Below are 19,685 nucleotides of genomic sequence, written 5' to 3' on the forward strand. Positions count from 1 at the left end.
TATGATATTTTTTCTTGGTTTGACAGCAACAACATTTTCACATCAGGACGTGGTTCCAGACCAAATGTGAAGAGGATCTTGATTGTCATTACGGATGGAGCATCTCATGACCGTGACAGTCTGGGATCTGCAGCATCCTCAGCTGAGAAGGAAAAGATTGTTCGATTTGCTATAGGGGTATGTGGTTTAGTCAATGTATTGTTTTTGTTCTGATCCTCTGTATTTGAATTACTTTTACATGATCACAGGAACCATGACTACAGGTTGTGAAAGATGCAGGGAGTATGACAGCGAAAGTGGATGAGTTTAAAGACCTGGGGTCAAACATCAATGACAGTGAAGAAGAGAGTGCAGGCAGGGGGAAGTGGGTGAAGACGAGTGACAGAAGTAAAGTGTGTGGTCTCATGTCAGGATGTGACACTGCGACTCAAAGAGTGGCACATGACGTGATTTTGACTTTTATTGACATCATTTCACTTCTTAAATATGTTCTTTTAACCCAGACAATGTAATAAATAAATGTTCTCAACGTCTCTAGGTGGGAGATGCATTCAGTGATGCCGGTGCAAAAAAGGAACTGCGAACCATTGCATCTTCTCCCGTCCAAAACCACGTCTTTCAAGTGGGGAGCTTTGATGCACTTGAGGAAATAAGGAATAATTTAGAAGACCAAATTTTTGCTATAGAAGGTACAGATGTAAACGTAGCTCATACATGTGTTGTGTATCTAAAAGGTAAATGTTTATAACAGTTTCAAATGCACACATATCGCACGAGCTCAACTCACTGGCAGTTTGCTAATATGGTAAATGTATTCATGTAGGACTTCTCTAGTCTTGATGACTACTCAAAGCAGTTTTGCCATTCACTCATTCACTCACTAGAGGAGGTGGACTAAGACATGCTGTCCTGAGCGTCACACACAGGGGAAGTCCATCATTCTCTCAGGTCACACTTATAAGCCTGTATACACTGTTTCACATAAATGTATATACATACACATGTCCCGGTGTTTCCTCTGGCAAGTCTACAAACAAAGTGTCAGGACCTTATAGAACCAACAGTGAAATTCAGGTAATGACCATTTCTTTTGGTGTTTCAGGATCTCAGACCAGTGGAGACTCGTTGAAATTGGAGATGGCTCAAGAGGGATTCAGTGCTGCTTTTGTGCCTGGGGTAATTCAAATAATGGATCTGATCTACCAACATTTACATCTCTCCACTGATGCCTAGTGTTTCTCTGCTCTCCATAACATTTTTATGGTTTCTGCCTTATATGTGCAGTGCCTTCACATAATGTATGTTGTGATTTGATGCTATACAAATAAAGTTCATTCAAATAGAATCTTCTTTCTGTGTCGCAGGGAATTCAAATGGGTGTTGTTGGCGCCAACCAGTGGAAAGGAGGCTACCTGCAATACACCAACACAGGAGGGAGACTGGGATCATATCTGCCTAATATGGAGCCTGACAGTTATTTGGGTAAGACTGTCACTGCGCGGTGTATATATATACATATATATATACACATATACATATATATACTTATTTATGTATATGTGTATATATATATATATATACATAAATAAGTATATATATGTATATGTGTATATATATATATACATATATATGTGTATATACATATGTATGTATGTATACCTACATATGTATATATATATATATATATTGTGGCGGGCACTCAGGGGTGTGTTCTCTCACCCAGGTGGTTTCTGGGTAAGGGGTGGTTCTGGATATATATATTTGCTGTATGGGGCACATGTGTTCTGGCTGTTCCAACTCATACAGAATAAACCTGTGAAACTCACCTACGTCTCAGCCTTTCCTCATCCTGCCACAATATACATATATATATATATGTATATATATATATATACATATATATACATACATATGTGTGTATATATATATATATATATATATACATACATATATATATACTACAGAAGACAATATTTTATATATTAATATTATTATATTTTTAGTATAATTAAAATTTGTTGAAACATTTAATTGTCAACTTTTGTTCACTGCATTATAAAAGTTAAAGTAATATATACTAATTGTGTTCATTATCTAAACCTAAATACAGAAAATCTGTTTAATCTGCAGGTGATTAAGATGCACGTTTAGAGATCACAGCGCTCATTAGATGAACACGGGACAGATGACGTCAGACAGTCTGTCCATCACTGACACTGACACATGTTTCACAGCATGAGTCCATTGTCTGACCTTTTTTTAGGATTCCTTGCAGTGTAGGTAGATGTTGCTGGTGCTGGAGTAACAAGGATTCCACTGAAACTATAGGCATAGTGGAACACATCCCACAGCCATGGTGATGTCCTCTGGCTGTAAGGATTAGATATACTCAGTCCGTCATATGTCATTCAGGCTGATCTGTGTGGATTTGAAGTGCACAGTGAGCTCGGACCGGCGGAATCCAGCACCGATCCCAGTCATTTATGTTGCATCTTTGGCAGCTAACATGGCGGTTCATAGAAACAGTCACATGACATCCTTTGTCTGGACTGTCCTGTAATTGGTCAATTGTCCAGTGAGGCTACAGATGTAGTTATGAGGCTATGAACACAAGCATTCTCTCTCAGATCACTTCATTTATATTATGTTGAGATGTTACTATAGAATGAATCAATAATCCTGTCTACTGTCCTGACACTGAAATTCCAGGTTATTCCATGGCAGTTGCTAGAACCCCACAGGGGACACTGACAATTATTGGTGCTCCGAGATATCAGCACAGAGGAGTTGTGCTGGCTCTTCATTCAGATGCCCCTCAAAAGATTGATCCCTTTCCATGGCAGGTGCGTATCTATTGACAATCTGTGAATAAAATAGTTGTGTTGAATGAAACGCCTGCTTCCTGTACGGTATCTTTTCTGTGATGATTGCCTTCCACAGTTCCAGACCGGTGAATATTTTGGGGCAGAGGTTTGTGCCATGGATGTGAATGGTGACCGCTACACTGACCTCGTCCTCATATCTGCCCCGATGTACAAGGACACTGATAGAGAGGGAAGAGTTTATGTTTGCATTCTGACTGGTTTGGTAAATGACTTTATTATCATGTGCTATTAAAATCATTGACTTTGTGCTTATCTGCAGACACTGACTCTGCTCCATATTTTGTAACCAGAGTGTAGAGTGTCACTTTGATTCTCCACTGGTTCTGAGAGGGGATGCGTCTGATGGAGGAAGGTTTGGCTCTGCAGTCGCTGTGCTGTCTGATCTGAACACAGACGGACTCAATGATGTGGCGATCGGAGCTCCACTGGAGAATGACGGTCAAGGAAGCCTCTATATATTCCATGGTGAAGGAGGACGGAGAATCAGTGATACTTACTCACAGGTGAGCAAGCTGAAAGAATATTATTGAACACGTTCACTATGTGCGGCCTGTTACACCGCAACAAAGCTCTGGAGCCACATACCAACACAAAAAACAACAGATTTAATGCAGGGGTGTGTACAAGTTTGACCAGTGAGATACGAACAAGTGTGCACAGGCACAGCGGACAAAAAAAGACACACACAAGAAACACAGACTGTATGCTTATGTGATGGTCAGTATCTGATCTGGACCCAGAAGCTCCAGCGTTACGCGCATGCACCAAATTGTGTGCATGTGTAGAATCGAACATCTTTTATAACACTGTCCATTCCATTCCACACAAGTCAAGTCAGAAAATAATCTGACATAATCACATCAATACAGCAGCAGACAAAAGAAACATCTGATATCTGTTAGCCCACAGGACAGGAACTATCGTAGCAGTTTGAACAATAGTTATCAATAGCAGGTCGAGGGACCCCAAGGGTTCTATGAAGTGGTCCCAGGGGGTTCCCAGAGAAAAATAAAATGAAATAAGAATGTAAATGTCATAAAAATGAAAAACAAGAAAGGTCATACACTGAAAAGTTAGAAGGATCAAAGATAGATACATATTTCTAATATCAAATCAAATACATTTAAGTGGTTCTGTTGTTGTTGTTGCCGAATGAGCTCCTGTGACTGATGTTGTGCTAATGCTAACCCTCTGATAGTTGCTAAATCACGAGCATCACAGTCACTACCATAACAATACTGAGCTAGCACATAACATTGTGAACAGTGGATTATTAAAAGACAGCGTGTAGCGTGAAAAAACACGATTTAATCCCCGTATGTGACTTTGAATGAACACCAACGTAACGCAGATTAATGATGTTAATGAAAACTCAGCCCCATAAGAAGACAGAAGGTTCATAAGAGGTTCAGGGCGCCATGTCGTCATCTCAGAAGTAGCTGCTGTGTAGCTGGAACTCTGTTCGCCTCAACGTGTCCAGTTATTGTCATGTCCTGCCACACCCTTCCATCCGAAAGTTTGCGACTACACATTGTAGCTTCTCCTTCCGTAGCATAGCAGAAGTGTCTTTGTTAAGAACTGTCCTTCTGCAGTTTTTCCTTGTCCATCTAGCAAGTAGCAGTAACTAGCCTACGCAGGAGCGGCTACATATAAAGCAAAAAAAGCACTCAAATGTGGTATCACCACACCCCCAACTTTGAATCGGTTCTCAGCGATCAAACAACCCAAATTCAAATACATGGACAGTTTAAGTTTATGGTTTTAAGACCTCCAATACTGTGATTTGAAGCATGGAGTGGCTTCTTCGTGATTTCAACTATTCTGTGAAACATACTTAATAAAACACATAAAAGCACACAAAGTATAGCATAATATATGTTTTTCACTGTCTTTACTGTCAGATTCATGTGATTTTAAAGTGTTCATTTCCACAGAGAATTGCTGGCTCCGAAGTCCAGCCCGGACTCAGGTTCTTCGGCAGGTCCATCGGTCATTCGTCCTTTGACCACAGTGGAGACAATCTGCCAGACCTAGCAGTGGGTTCAAAGGGCAAGGTTTTCTTACTCAGGTCAGTACCAGACATTCTGTGTCAGACAGTTAAAGGGATAGTCCAGGATTTTGGAAGTGTGGCTGTGTGTGGCACTGACACATAGTCAGTGCTGGCTGTGCTGTACAGACACTCTCACTGAAAACATGGTGTTCAGCAGGGATACAAAGGAAAACACTTGTGCTTTTTCCTGGAGAGTTAATGGTCTCGATCACTAGGGTCAGCTCTTCTAAGAAAAATAATGCCAAATTTGTAATATATTTTCCAATTTCAAGGAAATCGATGATAGACAGCACATGGTAGTGGACACCAGTGTGATTGACATCTCGTAGTGTCCAGGTGTTTGACACAATATCTCACAGCTAATACAGGAAACGTAAGTTTGTAAACTGCTCACACACAAAAAAACTTATTGTTGGAGGCAGCAGTGGATCAACTTGGCCTGTTTGCTGAGATTTAAATTTGCCGATTTTCTTTATGGACTTTAATACAGGGAGTGAACCATTTACACACATTTAAGCAAGCATTTATTTTATTTACTGGTCATCCTGTTGTTCAGTGGCTCAAATGAGCAAACAGCACCAACTTTGTAACCGTGTCACTACCTCATACCCTCACAGTAAACACTTGAACTATTCCTTTTAAAACAAAACTTGAGTTTGTTATTCTGTTAGCTTATAACTAACTCCTGTGTTTTTCTGCTCTTTCCATTTCCAGATCAAGGCCTATAGTGATGGTAGACGTGACAGTGTCCTTTAGTCCAAACCACATTCCTACTCAAAACCCAGTGTGCTCTGTCGCACTGACAAGCACAGCTCAGGTGTGCTTCATCATGACCATGCTTTCTACAGCACCCACAGGTTCCTCATTCTTCTGTTTCCCTGAATTGCAAAGTCAGTGTCCGTCTTTTTAAATGTATGAAGAGGAAAATCCTCTTTTTCTTTCAGCTCAAGCAAAGATCAACTACACATTAACACTGGATGCCACGCGCAAGCCCCCAAACAACAGAGCTTACATCAGTGGCAAACAGCGAGAGAAGACTGGCTCCATTGATTTAGACTTAAATGGGAGAAAATGTATCCAGGTGCAGTTCTTTATCGATGTAAGTGGTTTGAGCTCTGACTGCTGCTATAATGGCTGATATAGTCTTAACATTTCTGCCCTCTTGTCAGTGATTGCAGTTTTAAAGACCCATGACATGACCTTTGGCCTTTCACGTATTTACATGTCTCCAGTTAAAATGAGCTGTCGTCACCATAGATATACATAAAGGCTAGATGTCTTACAGCGGAGTGTCGAACGTCCACACATGACGGCCATCTTGCCACATTCTGCTTGCTCACCCATGACATGTGTCGTAGTGGTACATGGACTTTTTAAATGACGGTGACATGTGTCGTAGCGGTGCGTGGACTTTTTAAATGACCGCGACATGTGTGCGTGGCAGTGCGATGGACTTTTTGTGGCGGTGACTTTGTATTAATGAGTAGCGGTGCGTGGACTTTTAAATGACTGACTTTATGTGTCGTAGCTTGTGGTACGTGGACTTTTAATGACACTAACATGCGTATGGCGGTCGTGGACTTTAAATGGCCGTGACATGTGTCGTGGCGGTCGCGTGGACTTTTAAATGACAGCGATAGAGTAGCGATGCTTTTTTAAATGGCCGCAGCATGTATGCATTAGCGATGCGTGGACTTTTATGACGCATTGACATGTGTCGTAGCGGTCGCGTGGACTTTAAATGACGCGACATGTGTATTAAACCAGCGGTCGTGGACTTTTAAATGATGGCGTGGCATGGCATTAGCGGAATGCGTGGATTTTTAAATGACCGCGACATGTGTGTCGTGGCGATGCATGTGACGTAAATGGCGATGCGTGGACTTTTAAATGACGCGACATGTGTGCGTAGCGTGCGTGGACTTTTAATGAAAACGCGACATGTGTCGTAGCGATGCGTGGACTTTTTAAATAGCGGTGACGATGTGTGCGTGGCGGTGCGTGGACTTTTAAATGACCGCGACTTTGTATTATTAAATGGCGATGCGACTTTTAAATGGCGTAATGATTACGTAGCGGTCGTGGACTTTTATGACGCGACATGTGTCGTAGCGATGCGTGGACTTTAAATAGTGGTGACATGTGTGGCGTAGCGGTCGCGTGGACTTTTAAATGGATGTGCCGTATGATCGTGGACTTTAAAATGACGCGACATGTGGCCGTATGATGCGTGGACGCGGTGATAATGGCCGTGGCGGTGTGGACTTTTTAAATGACGGTGACATGTGCGCGGTATCAGAGCGCGTGGACTTTTTAAATGACAGCGACATGTGTGAAGTGCGATGGACTTTGCGTAAGGGGTACATGTGTGAAGTAGCGGTCGTGGACTTTTAAATGACGCGACATGTGTGTGCGTGTAGCTGATGCGTGGACGACGCGCGACTTATGTGTCGGCGATGCGTGGACTTTTAAACATGTAATGCCGATGGACTTTTAAATGACATGCGTAATGAAGTGCGCGTGGACTTTTTAAATGACTGTGACGTATTGACTTTTTAAATGACGGCGACATGTGTGTGCGAAGCGATGCGATGGACTTTTAAATGGCGGTGACATGTGTGGCGTGGCGGTCGCGCGGATTCTTTTAAATGACAGCGACATGTGTGCATGCGATGCGTGGACTTTTAAATAGCGGTGACATGTGTATAGCGGTGCGTGGACTTTTAAATGACGCGACATGTGTCGTGCGATGCGTGGACTTTTTAAATGGCTTTAACATGTGTAAATGAAGCGTACGCGGGACTTTTTAAAATGTGTCAGTGACTTTTTAAATGACCGTGACGCGTGGATGCGTAGCGATGCGTGGACTTTTAAATGACCCTTGACATGTGTGTCGTGGCAGAGCGTGGACTTTTTAAATGACCGTGACATGTGTCGTGCGATGCGTGGACTTTTAAGCAACCGGATATGTGGTATGTGGATCTTTTTAAATGACCGTGACATGTGGACTGACTTTTAAATGACAGTGACATGGCGGTGACGTAATTTTTAAATGACGGCGTATGTGGCGATGCGTGGTGGCTGAAGGCATCGCGGACTTTTTAAATGACAGCGACATGTGTCGTAGCGTGCGATGGACTTTTTTAAATGGCCGCAACATGTGCGTGGCGGTCGCGTGGACTTTTAAATGACGCGTGACATGTGTGGCCGTGGCAGTGCGTGGACTTTTAAATGACCGCTACATGTGTCGTAGCGGTCGCGCGGACTTTTAAAATATTACATATTAATGAAGTAGCGATGCGTGGACTTTTTAAATGACCGCGCATACGATGCGGCACGCGGACTTTTAAATTACATGTAGTGAATGCGTGGACTTTTAAATGACCCGACCGTGTGCGTGGCGATGCGATGGACTTTAAATGACGGTGACATGTGTCGTAGCTGCAAGCGCGTGGATGCGTGGACTACATGTGTCGTAGCAGTACGCGGACTTTTAAATGACGGTGACATGTGTCGAAGCGCACGCGGACTTTTTAAATGACCATACATGTGTCGAGCGGGTGCGTGGACTTTTAAATGACCATACATGTGTCGTAGTGGTACGCGGATTTTAATGACCGCTAATAACGTCGCGAAGCGGGTATAAAATGACCGCCACATCGTTCGGACTTTAAATGACCATGCTGGCGTACATGGACTTAAATATCATGATTGTGGACTTTTTAAATGACCGCGACACGTGTCGTAGCGGTACGTGGACTTTTTAAATGACCGCGACATGTGTCGTAGCGGTACGTGGACTTTTTAAATGACCGCGACATGTGTCGTAGCGGTACATGGACTTAAATATCATTCATAATAGCATGCTGGATTCTGATTGTAATACATGTGTCCTCTTGTTGCAGGCTTGTCCAGATGATGCTCTCAATGAAATTAACAATGAGCTCAAATTCACCTTTGATGGTTTGGCCTCAAACACAGTTGGCCTTAAACCAAGTCTCTCCCAGCAGGCTAAAAAAACAACCTTTCATTCTGTAAGTGACTGCTAACGACACCTTTGCCTATCGTTACTTAATAACTCATAGACACACACATGTCCACTTAACCTAACCTTTATAGAGTCACTGTGAATTTACATCATATACTTGCTACACACTAAACATTTCTTCAGAGACCTGCAGTGTTACAAAATACACTAAAAGCATTATTCATTGTAATATGATTGGTTTGTGAGAGAATTCACTTTATGCTTTGCTCCTCTTGTTGTGTATTAGGTTAAACGCCTTTGTGTGTGTGTGTGCAGTGTCTTTGTAAATGTATTGTTAATATGTTTATATTGTTTTAAATCTAATTTTGTTTTGTTTTAAAGCCCTTTTTTCCATCTCCCTCAGAAGGCCCTGCCCTTTGCCGGGCCACAGTTATAAATAAGAATAATGTGGTGGTCAGTGCAGCACTGAACAAATCAAGAGAACGACAGTTAAAACACATGAGATCTTTCGGTCCATTTTTGTTGCTTGAAACCATTGAAAAGTCATGAAAAGGTCATGAGGTGAAGTATAAATCAGTCTCTTTCTGTGATTACACAACAGTTGGGGTTTGAGATCAACTGTGGCTCTGACAACAAATGTGTGGACAACCTGAAGGTGGATTTCAACTTCACCAGGTGAGAAACACAAGTTTGCATCGAGCCGAGGCTACAACAGTAAAGCATCTGTCTCACCATTTCTCTGTTTTTGTTGCAATCCGCCAGATCATTGGAGGTTAAAGTGGGCATTGATGAACTCTTGAATGTCACTGTGTTTGTGGAGAACAGTGAGGAAGACTCCTACAACAGCCAGGTTATCCTCACCTACCCAGCCGGCCTCTCCTACAGGAAGTTCACCAGTCTGCAGGTGAGGTGCCAGGATTGAGTGATTATTTTACAAATGCTTTGTATTTATATAGTGTTTCTCTAGTCTGGACTAGCGGCGCCAGGAATGAATGTTTGCAAAATGTTGATAGGAAAAAAAAACATCTAAATGCAGAGAAATAATTATTCAGCCTACTGTACACAAAAAGCTACTGTATAATACATTATAAGCATTTCATCAGAGGTGTAAGTTTTTAATTTCTAATTTTCATCACAATGACATGCACAAGATCTGAATTTGATCAAAATCTTTCCAATGATGATAGAAAGCATAGAAATGCTCCACCCTGCACTCAACTACTAATCCACTGATACATACTTATTAGAATCCAATTTTTGGGGCTTGAAAATGCACAAAAGCACATAAAACTGCATAGAATTCATAGTTTTAGAAATGTTCTGCTATTTATAATTTTGGATCTTTTGAAACTGAATGGAGATAGGCACTGCCTTGTACCGCCACAGTAGACCATCACATCTTCCTGCATCATTGAGCTGAATGAGACAAGGACACTCATGTTGCTTAGATAAGTCGACAGAAGCTTGTGGCAACATTTGAACGTAGCTGCTAGTGTTTGAGTTTTTTCTTAGATACTTTATTAATCCCCTTAGGGAAATGATTCTCTGCATTTTCACCCATCCTAGAATTAGGAATTAGGTGTCTTGCCAAGCATGACATCAGCATGTAGGCTAGCAGAGCTCGGAATCAAACCTTTGACCTTCCAGTTGAAAGATGATCACTCATATTGGTGAATGTGTCACGCTGATATAATGTTACGCTATTTACGTAGCTGACACATATTACGTGAACCCCACGTCACGTATTCCCAGCCTGCACCACGGTGAGTTGAACTGAACTCAACTCAACAAAACTCAACTCAACTCAACTCAACTCAACTCAACTCAACTGCTTGGTGGAAACGAGGCTTAAGGGAAATGAACATGAAATATATCAATGAGCTTTTGTGGGATCTCCAAATCTTCTCAAGTCTCAGAACGCTTCCCCACTCAAACACACACCATGAAACTGTGTTTTCCTCATGCCATAAAACACTTGTTTTTGAACACAGGGAAATATCGAGTGCAACTCCTTGGACAGTGAGGATGGATTACAGCAAGGAAGAACCCAGTGCAGTGTCAACAAGCCCATTTTCAAGAGCAACACTGAGGTGTGTGTGCGTGTTTCAGGTATCACTCATGTTGTGGGGACAGGGTTGCCACCCCTTTCCAGAAAATATGTTCTTATGAAGATAAAAGATGTGTTCCATATTAAACAGATACAGAATGCACTTTATTCCTTATTTTGAGGATCAAATCAGTAAAATGACACATTAGTCCACTAAAGACAGAAAATGGTTCTTTTAATTGGTCATCTGATTCACTGTGAGTCAGGTATGCAGGTGCCAGGCCATGCAGACATTTAAAAGTAAGTAATAAAATGAATCCTAAAACAGACAGGGAGCCAGAATTGGACTTATATGCTGTCTGTGTTTTGCAATATAATATTTTACTTTACTTAAGAGTTTCGTTTTTATGAAGTATTGTGGAATGATTCCTGTTTTGTTTCTGTTTGAAGTGAAGTTTGCGTCTCTGGACAATTGTTTAATTAGTTTAATAAGTTAAATACACACGTGATTTTCCTCTCAGTCATGTCATTTCCATGTGTCTCGTCTGATTTTCCAGTAGAACGTCACATACAGGCCTGCACTCACATGTATCTTAGCCAATAATTTGCTGTATACTAATCGTATATAAAACTAAAAGAGAGGATTCTCTTGTTCCTGCTCTGTGTTTATTTCTTTTATGGGTGAGCTAACTTGATAACTTGATGTGTGTCGCTAATAACATAATTACATTATATATTATCTCGCAGGCCCAATACAATTGTATCCTAACACATTTTAAGGTGAAGACATGTATGGTTAAGGTCAGGCTTAGGCCACCTCTGGTTAAGGTTAGAGTCTGTCTCCAGGAAATGAGTGCAAGTCAATGTAATGTCCTCTGAAGTCATAATTCAAGGCCCTTGAACGTTTTTTAAATCACCCTAAATAGACGTGTGCTTGAGTGCTTGAGTGCTTGAGAAAAACGGGAAGTTGATATTTAGGTAAATGTCTCCCTTACTGTTTGATGTCCTGTATAGACGAGGCCTACGCAGGACAAACGGCAAGTCATTATTACTAGTGTTGCTGTGGACACTGTCCACTGTCTCGCTCTCCACTGTTGACGTGAGTAACGTTAGGTGAGAGAGAGACAATGAAAATTCCAAGATCTCTGGTTCACCAAAGACTGACTTGACTGACTGTCTAAGATCCCGAGGACAATCTTGTCCACATGCAGAGCATGCTGCACATCAGTGGACGAGGCAGCTCTTAAGCTGTGTGTGTGTGTGTGTGCTGCAGAGTGATCGGTCAGTCTGACGTCTCTCATCTCATCATTACAGGCTGTCTTCATTGTCTCATATGGGATTGAAAACAGTCAAGGACTTGAGAGGAGAATTTTCATCACAGCAAATGCTACCAGGTACACACACACACACACACACACACACACACAGTGTACTGCATGTCATCAGATTGTAACTCATCATCACAATAAATATGGCGTTTGTTTGTTTGTTAGTCAGAACCAGGATCACTCCAGTTCCAGTGACCTGTATAAGACTAAAGGGATCGATGTGAAGTACAGCATTTTTGTTACGATCGAAAGGTTTGTGTTCTTCATCACACAGAGAAACACAACTGTGAAGTGACACTGACACTGCATGCTACCTTAACATATGTGCTTCCTGTATTTAGCTCCCTCAGCTACGTCAATTTCACCTTTGGAAAGAATGATTTGCAGAAACCACTCCAACAAACAATTGTGGTAAAATATCGTCGACTCATCGATCGACAGCAAACTTTCTTCACGTTAATTAGTTTCAAATGAACATTCCTCGCTTTGCTCGCCTTCTTACAGGTGACGAATGACATCAGAGCGCTGAACTTCACCGTGGTGATCCGGGTGCCAGTGAAGCTCGGTGACAAAGACATCTGGGTGGATTCTAACAGTTTACAGGTGACAGTCATCATCCCGATAGATTCAGATAAACATGGTTCCAAACAAGTTTTATTCATATCAAAGGTACAAAAACTTATTTTGTACATGTTTACATGTAAGTTAAACACTTACGAACACCTTGAATCCATGAATCAAATACACTTAACCATGAATCAAATACACATGAGTCACACAGAGAATCAAATACATAACTTATAATCAAATACACTTAACTATGAGTCAAATACCATAAATCAAATACACTAACTATGAGTCAAATACACTAACCATGAATCAAATACACTTAACTATGAGTCAAATACACATGAAAATACACTTAACTATGAGTCAAATACACTAACCATGAATCAAATACAAAATACACTTAACTATGAGTCAAATACACTTAACCATGTATCAATTACACTTAACCATGAATCAAATATACTTAACCATGATTCAAATACACTTAACTATGAGTCAAATACACTTAACTATGAGTCAAATACACTTAACCATGAATCAAATACACTTAACTACAAATTGACCAACTATGATTCAAATACACTTAACTATGAGTCAAATACATGAACAAATGAATCAAATACATAACCATGAGATCAGAGTCAAATACTTCAAATATGAACTCAAAATACACTTAACTATGAGTCAAATACACAACTATGAGTCAAATACACTTAACCATGAGTCAAATACACTTAACCATGAATCAATACATTTAACCATGAATCAAATACATAACTATGAGTCAAATACACTAACTATGAGTCAAATACAACTCACTTAACTATGAGTCAAATACACTTAACCATGTATCAATTACACATGAATCAAATATACTTAACCATGATTCAAATACACTTAACTATGAGTCAAATACACTTAACTATGAGTCAAATACACATACAAATTGAATCAAATACACTTAACTATGAGTCAAATACAACCATGACCATGATTCAAACACTTAACTATGAGTCAAATACACAACCATGAGTCAAATACACTAACCATGAGTCAAATACACTTAACCATGAATCAAATACATTTAACCATGAATCAAATACATGTCAAATACACTTAACTATGAGTCAAATACACAACCATGATCAAATACAACTATGAGTCAAATACACTTATGAGTCAAATACACTTAACTATGAGTCAAAACACAACCATGAGTCAAATACACTTAACCATGAGTCAAATACACTTAACCATGAATCAAATACATTTAACCATGAATCAAATACACTTAACTATGAGTCAAATACACCATGAATCAAATACACTTAACTATGAGTCAAATACACAACCATGAATCAAATACACAACCATGAATCAAATACACAACCATGAATCAAATACACAACCATGAATCAAATACACTTAACTATGAGTCATACACAACCATGAATCAAATACACTTAACCATGAATCAATACAATACACTTAACCATGAATCAATTACACTTAACTATGAATCAAATACACTTAACCATGAATCAAATACACTTAACCATGAATCAATATACTTAACCATGAATCAAATACACTTAACCATGAATCAAATACACTTAACCATGAATCAATTATTCTTAACCATGAATCAATTATTCTTAACCATGAATCAAATACACCTAACCATGAATCAAATACACTTAACCATGAATCAATTACACTCAACCCTGAATCAGTTACACTTAAAATTGAATCAGTTACAATGATCATCACACACTTTATATTTCCCATAAATGAAGCAGTGAAATAAAAATCGATCGTCATAAATAGCGTGAAAACGTCGTCTTCCTCTTGGACTTGTGCACTTCCTGTGCAGTGGAGAGTCGCTGACCATGCAGAGGTTACGAGCACATACGATGTATGGCGGCGTGGAATCTCTTCTCTGTCTCATCACGTTTTTACTCTTTATTTTTTAATCGCTTTTCAAGAGTTTACTTCTAAAATGAGCAAATGAAAGAAACTTTGTCTATAAAGTTGCTCACAGTTTGAATTCAAAAGTCAAAAGTTGATGTTGTTGTTGTCGCAGAGAAGTTAAAGATTTAAACTCAGAGTTGAACTCACTGCTGCTGAAAGAACTCCAGACTATTTGAGTTTACAGAACTCTGCTGTGGCTCCAGGTGAATAATAAAGATAAACTCCAGCATAGAGAGTCTGAGTGAACGTGGTCTGGACTCTGTGGAGCAGAGTCATGGTGTCAGAGACTCTGTAGAAGGACAGAAGACCTGCTCTGTGGTCCAGGTAAACTCCCACTCTGGAGACTGCGAAGTCTGAGACGTCAGTCCAGATTCTGTTGTGACCAAACTGACATTTGTTTTGTTCACAAACTAAAGCCCAAGATTTGTCATTGTTTCCAAAAACACAATCTGGACCTGATCTGCTGATGTTCTTGTACGTCACTGCTACATAAACTCTTCCTCTTCCTGTCCACTCCACCTCCCAGTAACAACGTCCAGTCAGACTCTCTTCACTCAGGACCTGATAAACAGTGAATCTGTCTGTGTGACGAGGATAAGACCGAGCTTTCTTCATTACTGTCACTTTTCTGTTTCCCTCAGATAATAACAGATATTTGTTTGCTGTGTTTGGATCCAGTTTGATTTCCTGTGAATATCTGAAGGATTCATCTCTGGTCTCTGGTTCTGGTTCTGTCAGTAAAACATCTACTTCAGCCACAGCCAGTGAGATGTCTGTCCACGTCTCGGTCAGGACGTCCTGCAGTTGACTTCTGAGCTTTGCCACAGCCACCGTCACGTCCTCAAAGTGTCTCAGAGGACGGACATGGATGGTGGACGAGTGCGTGGATGGACTGAGTGCTGACAGTGAGCGGTAGTTGAGGAGAAACTGGTTGTGGTCGTGTGTGAGTGAGAGCTGCTTCAGTTCAGCTTCTCTCTTCTTCAGCTCAGTGAGCTCCTGATGAAGCTTCTCCTCGGCGTCTGTGACTCGTCTCACCTCAGTTTCCAGTTTGGATCTGATCTGCTGCTTCACGTCAGAGCTTCTCTTCTGCAGGAGACCCATCATCTCAGTGAAGCTCTCGTCTGTGTCCTTCATGGCTTTATCAGCAGAGAGAGTGAGAGTCTTCCTCTCCTGTTGAAGCACCTTCACGTCTCTGTCTCTGTCCTGGAGTCTCTGCTGGACTTCTTCTCGACTCAGATCCAGGTCTCTCTGCTTGTGCGTCCTCTCTGCTGCAGCTGTGACCGTGTCGTGGTCTTTATGTTCGTCCACAGAGCAGAGAGAACAGATGCACTGCTGATCAGTGCGGCAGAACAAGTCCATCATCTTATCATGACGAGGGCAGATGTTCTCCTGGAGGTTCTTGGACGGCTCCACCAGCGTGTGCTTCTTAAATGCAGGTGATTGATGATGAGGCTGGAGATGTTCCTCACAGTAAGAGGCCAAACAAACCAAACAGGACTTGAGAGCTTTCAGTTTCCTGCCAGTGCAGAAATCACAGACCACATCTTCAGCTTCAGCATAGCAGTGATGAGCAGGAGCAGCGTGGAGTTCAGTCTTCTTCAGTTCCTCCACTAAATCTGCTAACATGACGTTTTTTAACAGTTCAGGCCTTGGCATGAAGATCTTTCTACACTGAGGGCAGCTGTAGATCCTCTTCTGCTCCTCTGAGTCCCAGTGGTCTTTAATACAGTTCTTACAGAAGCTGTGTCCACAGTTGAGAGTCACAGGATCCTTCAGAAGATCCAAACAGATGGAACAAGACAAGGTTTCTCTCTGCAGCTGAACTCCTGCCATTTCACCGCTCTGTCACCGCGACTGTCTAAATTTATTTTCCTCAGAATTCTAACAGGTTTGAAACAGGTTTGAGCTTTGATCTCAACAACATGTGATGTGGCAGTGGGCGGAGCCTGTCCGCTCTGAGTCTTCTCTACCCGTTGGCTCCTCCTCCTCCTCCCATTGTCAAACTGCAGATGTGAGGGGGAGGGAACCAGGAACCACTCCCACTCTGACATGGAGTGACCTCTGTTCTGAGTGACACTTCCTGTGTGTGTGCTCGTGTGTGTGCGTGTGTGCGTGTGCGTGTGCGTGGGCGAGGGCGTGTGTGTGTGTGTGTGAGGCACAGCTGCCAGTGAGGAAATAGAATATAATACTAAATATATTTGCTATCGATATTTGACCACATCAGTAAATGTATTACATTCAACATTCAATGACCTATAGAAGCTTGTGTTGTGTTTTAATTATAGTTTTCCACTAAAGTTGTTTTGATATGAACTGATTGATAGACAAAAACACGTTTCGTCTGAAAGTCTGTGAAATGGTGTGTGTTCAGGTTCCACACTGCCGAGCCGACACGGACGAACAGTTCTCTGTTGCAGATTTCGTCTCTGTGGTGCAGAAAAGTAAAGTGGTGGTAAGTCCGTCTCTGTCGTCCACACAGACACACAGTATTCACACATGTACTGTGCATTACAGTCGTCGTCCCTCTGTCCCTCAGGACTGCTCTGTGGCCACGTGCCGAGTGTTCCGCTGCACCAGGTTCATGGGAAGACTGGAGAGCGTCAAGTACACAATCTCTGGCAACCTTAGTTCTAACTGGATTGAGCAGGTGATTGATGGTCCAGTGTGTTAGAGTTAGAGGAAACAGAAATGATGTGGCAGGGCCAAGCGTTGTTAGCGGTTAGCAAAGGTTCATTTGACCCTCTAAATTGACTGTAGGTGTGAATTTAAGTGATCAGATTGTGGTGTGTCCACTATGGAGAGCCATCTCAGTCAAAATGAAACAAATGAATAAATAGAATATGAAATATATACAATTATTATTTTCAGGGGACTTTTATTTCCTAATGACATATTTATTTATTTCCGGAGACTTTTATTTTTAAGTGGCACATTTGTTTCCCAGGCTGTATTACCTCTCCAATCCTTGTATGCAAATGAGGGGGCGTGGCCTTCCCTTTATCAGCTGTGATGTAGAACATATCACTCTGTGTCTCCGCAGACATTTGCTTGTATTTCAAAGTTACACACTGCAGCTTTAATGATACTCAGGTTCCTGTATGCCGAGAAATGAAGGGTTAGATGAGAGTTATTCACTTAATAAATCCCACAAACTGTAAGTTTCATTTAAGAAAATGAGATCTTTAGAGAGATTATGTCTCTGAAGTGGAAAAATATCTATTTACTAATAATAATTCTCACAGGAAAATCCTTCATATCATGTTTCTGATTTATTTCTTGTACAGATTAAACTTCCCTCTGCCAAAGTCCTCCTGACCAGCACAGCCAGTCTGGAGTATGACACAAACCAGTACATCTTCTTTTCAACAGGGTCTCAATTCAACTCTCCCATTCACAGGGTAAATGTCCTTTTATATATGATGTAGTAATCTGCTTCATTTTATGACACAAAAATCTCACATGGATTATGGAATTATTTTGTAAATGGTTATTATACATCACTGTGCTTTGTTTGTTTGTTTCTTGACAAAGAAAGTGTAATTTGGTGCATTACAGAATAATCTACCAAGAAAATCACTAGAACTTCAGTAAGAAGGGGGTGTGGTCTATGGGTGTGCCTCGCAGGGCAGCGAATGCAGTGCATTCTGGGAGTTGTCGCCGTTCATCTACATGAGCCAAAAATACATTATTTTGTCTTTCTCACTTTATTTCATATAATTTCCCATTTTTACGCCATAGACGACCAAGTTTTAATAAACATTCGTCTTTCATTAAATGAATAAAAGCTTCTAGGCTATAGTGGAATAACACTGATTTGCATTAACACCAATGAATGTACGAATTCAATACAATGAATATGTTATAAATTATTACAGAATGCAGCAAAGTTTATTCCATAATGTGTTGAGGATTTTTGTTGCATAATTACAGAAGCTTATTGTCGCCAAACCAGCAAAATAAGAACAGATAAGTGTCACGATATAACATTTCTTTTTAAGTTGATTGTTAAATAATACGGTTGACATTCTAACATGAGAGAATGTGATAGTTTATTGTATATTATTATAACAATATACGTGCATACATTAACAGTTTATTACAGATGTTGTTGCACTCTCTCTGTTCACACCTCAGATTGAAGCAGAGGTGGAAGTCTATCCTGAACCAAACTTCACTAAAGAAATTGTTGGCGGTTTGTTCGGAGGGTTGGCCCTGCTCGCTTTACTCACCGCTGGCCTCTACAAGGTAGAAGTACCCACGTCTCTAACCTGAAAGTACACTGTGCAGCTGCTTTGGAACGTTGTGTTTACATTGGTTTCACATTGTCAACACAAGATAATGTTTGCTTTTTACTCTCAGGCTGGATTTTTCAAGAGTAAATACAAACAGATGATTAATGAAAGTGCAGAGGGAGAAGCGGCCGATGGAGGTGCACCAGAACCAGGACCAGGACCAGAACCAGAACCACAAACATAAAATAACAATATGTTGATAACATTTAGAGTGACACTGCTTTTACTCACGAGTGTAGTCATATCTTCTTAAAGGATTAAAAAAAAAATTCAGGGGATTAAATTATTTCACTCACTGAACTGTTTAGTAATTAATTAATTAATTAATTAATTAATTAATAAAGCTTTATTTGTATAGCAACTTTAAAGCAGCAATTTACAAAGTGCTTTCACATACATAATAAAAATACACAGAAAGGCAGAAAGCCATGAGATAAAAGGATAAACACCAGTTAACACTCTAGATAAAAAGAGATAAAATGATAAAAAGATGTACATCTCACAGCGTGTGACCAGAATTTGGAAACCAAATTCTAATAAATAGTGAAGGGTTT

At 40.7% G+C, this 19,685-nt stretch overlaps 2 protein-coding genes across 2 annotated transcripts in view; one reads left to right on the forward strand and one right to left on the reverse strand.

Annotated features, from left to right (window-relative positions):
• Positions 1 to 19,488, forward strand: part of LOC122759486 (integrin alpha-X-like) — a 29,301-nt gene extending 9,813 nt beyond the window's left edge. The window contains exons 8-30 of the mRNA XM_044014391.1: positions 27 to 177; positions 539 to 689; positions 1,103 to 1,176; positions 1,365 to 1,482; positions 2,710 to 2,843; positions 2,941 to 3,087; positions 3,176 to 3,388; positions 4,820 to 4,953; positions 5,650 to 5,792; positions 5,880 to 6,034; positions 8,841 to 8,969; positions 9,525 to 9,598; positions 9,686 to 9,827; positions 10,915 to 11,013; positions 12,285 to 12,364; positions 12,464 to 12,550; positions 12,640 to 12,709; positions 12,803 to 12,901; positions 17,211 to 17,291; positions 17,376 to 17,486; positions 18,124 to 18,237; positions 18,974 to 19,084; positions 19,199 to 19,488. Coding sequence (XP_043870326.1) covers positions 27 to 177; positions 539 to 689; positions 1,103 to 1,176; positions 1,365 to 1,482; positions 2,710 to 2,843; positions 2,941 to 3,087; positions 3,176 to 3,388; positions 4,820 to 4,953; positions 5,650 to 5,792; positions 5,880 to 6,034; positions 8,841 to 8,969; positions 9,525 to 9,598; positions 9,686 to 9,827; positions 10,915 to 11,013; positions 12,285 to 12,364; positions 12,464 to 12,550; positions 12,640 to 12,709; positions 12,803 to 12,901; positions 17,211 to 17,291; positions 17,376 to 17,486; positions 18,124 to 18,237; positions 18,974 to 19,084; positions 19,199 to 19,315 — 2,734 coding nt within the window. The 3' untranslated portion in view covers positions 19,316 to 19,488. The remainder of the gene's footprint in view (positions 1 to 26; positions 178 to 538; positions 690 to 1,102; positions 1,177 to 1,364; positions 1,483 to 2,709; positions 2,844 to 2,940; positions 3,088 to 3,175; positions 3,389 to 4,819; positions 4,954 to 5,649; positions 5,793 to 5,879; positions 6,035 to 8,840; positions 8,970 to 9,524; positions 9,599 to 9,685; positions 9,828 to 10,914; positions 11,014 to 12,284; positions 12,365 to 12,463; positions 12,551 to 12,639; positions 12,710 to 12,802; positions 12,902 to 17,210; positions 17,292 to 17,375; positions 17,487 to 18,123; positions 18,238 to 18,973; positions 19,085 to 19,198) is intronic.
• On the reverse strand, positions 14,548 to 16,721 carry LOC122759487 (tripartite motif-containing protein 16-like). Its single transcript, XM_044014392.1, has one exon. It carries the CDS (start codon positions 16,670 to 16,672, stop codon positions 15,008 to 15,010), a length of 1,665 nt encoding a protein of 554 aa, XP_043870327.1. The 5' UTR covers positions 16,673 to 16,721; the 3' UTR covers positions 14,548 to 15,007.
• Positions 19,489 to 19,685: the final 197 nt, after the last annotated feature.

This window comes from Solea senegalensis, linkage group LG18 (assembly GCF_019176455.1).
Source record: "Solea senegalensis isolate Sse05_10M linkage group LG18, IFAPA_SoseM_1, whole genome shotgun sequence".
Classification (NCBI taxonomy): Eukaryota; Metazoa; Chordata; class Actinopteri; order Pleuronectiformes; family Soleidae; genus Solea; species Solea senegalensis.

Bases quoted from the DNA above. Each gene is read 5' to 3' on its own strand.
- LOC122759487 (XM_044014392.1), bottom strand. From the start codon at position 16,672: ATGGCAGGAGTTCAGCTGCAGAGAGAAACCTTGTCTTGTTCCATCTGT.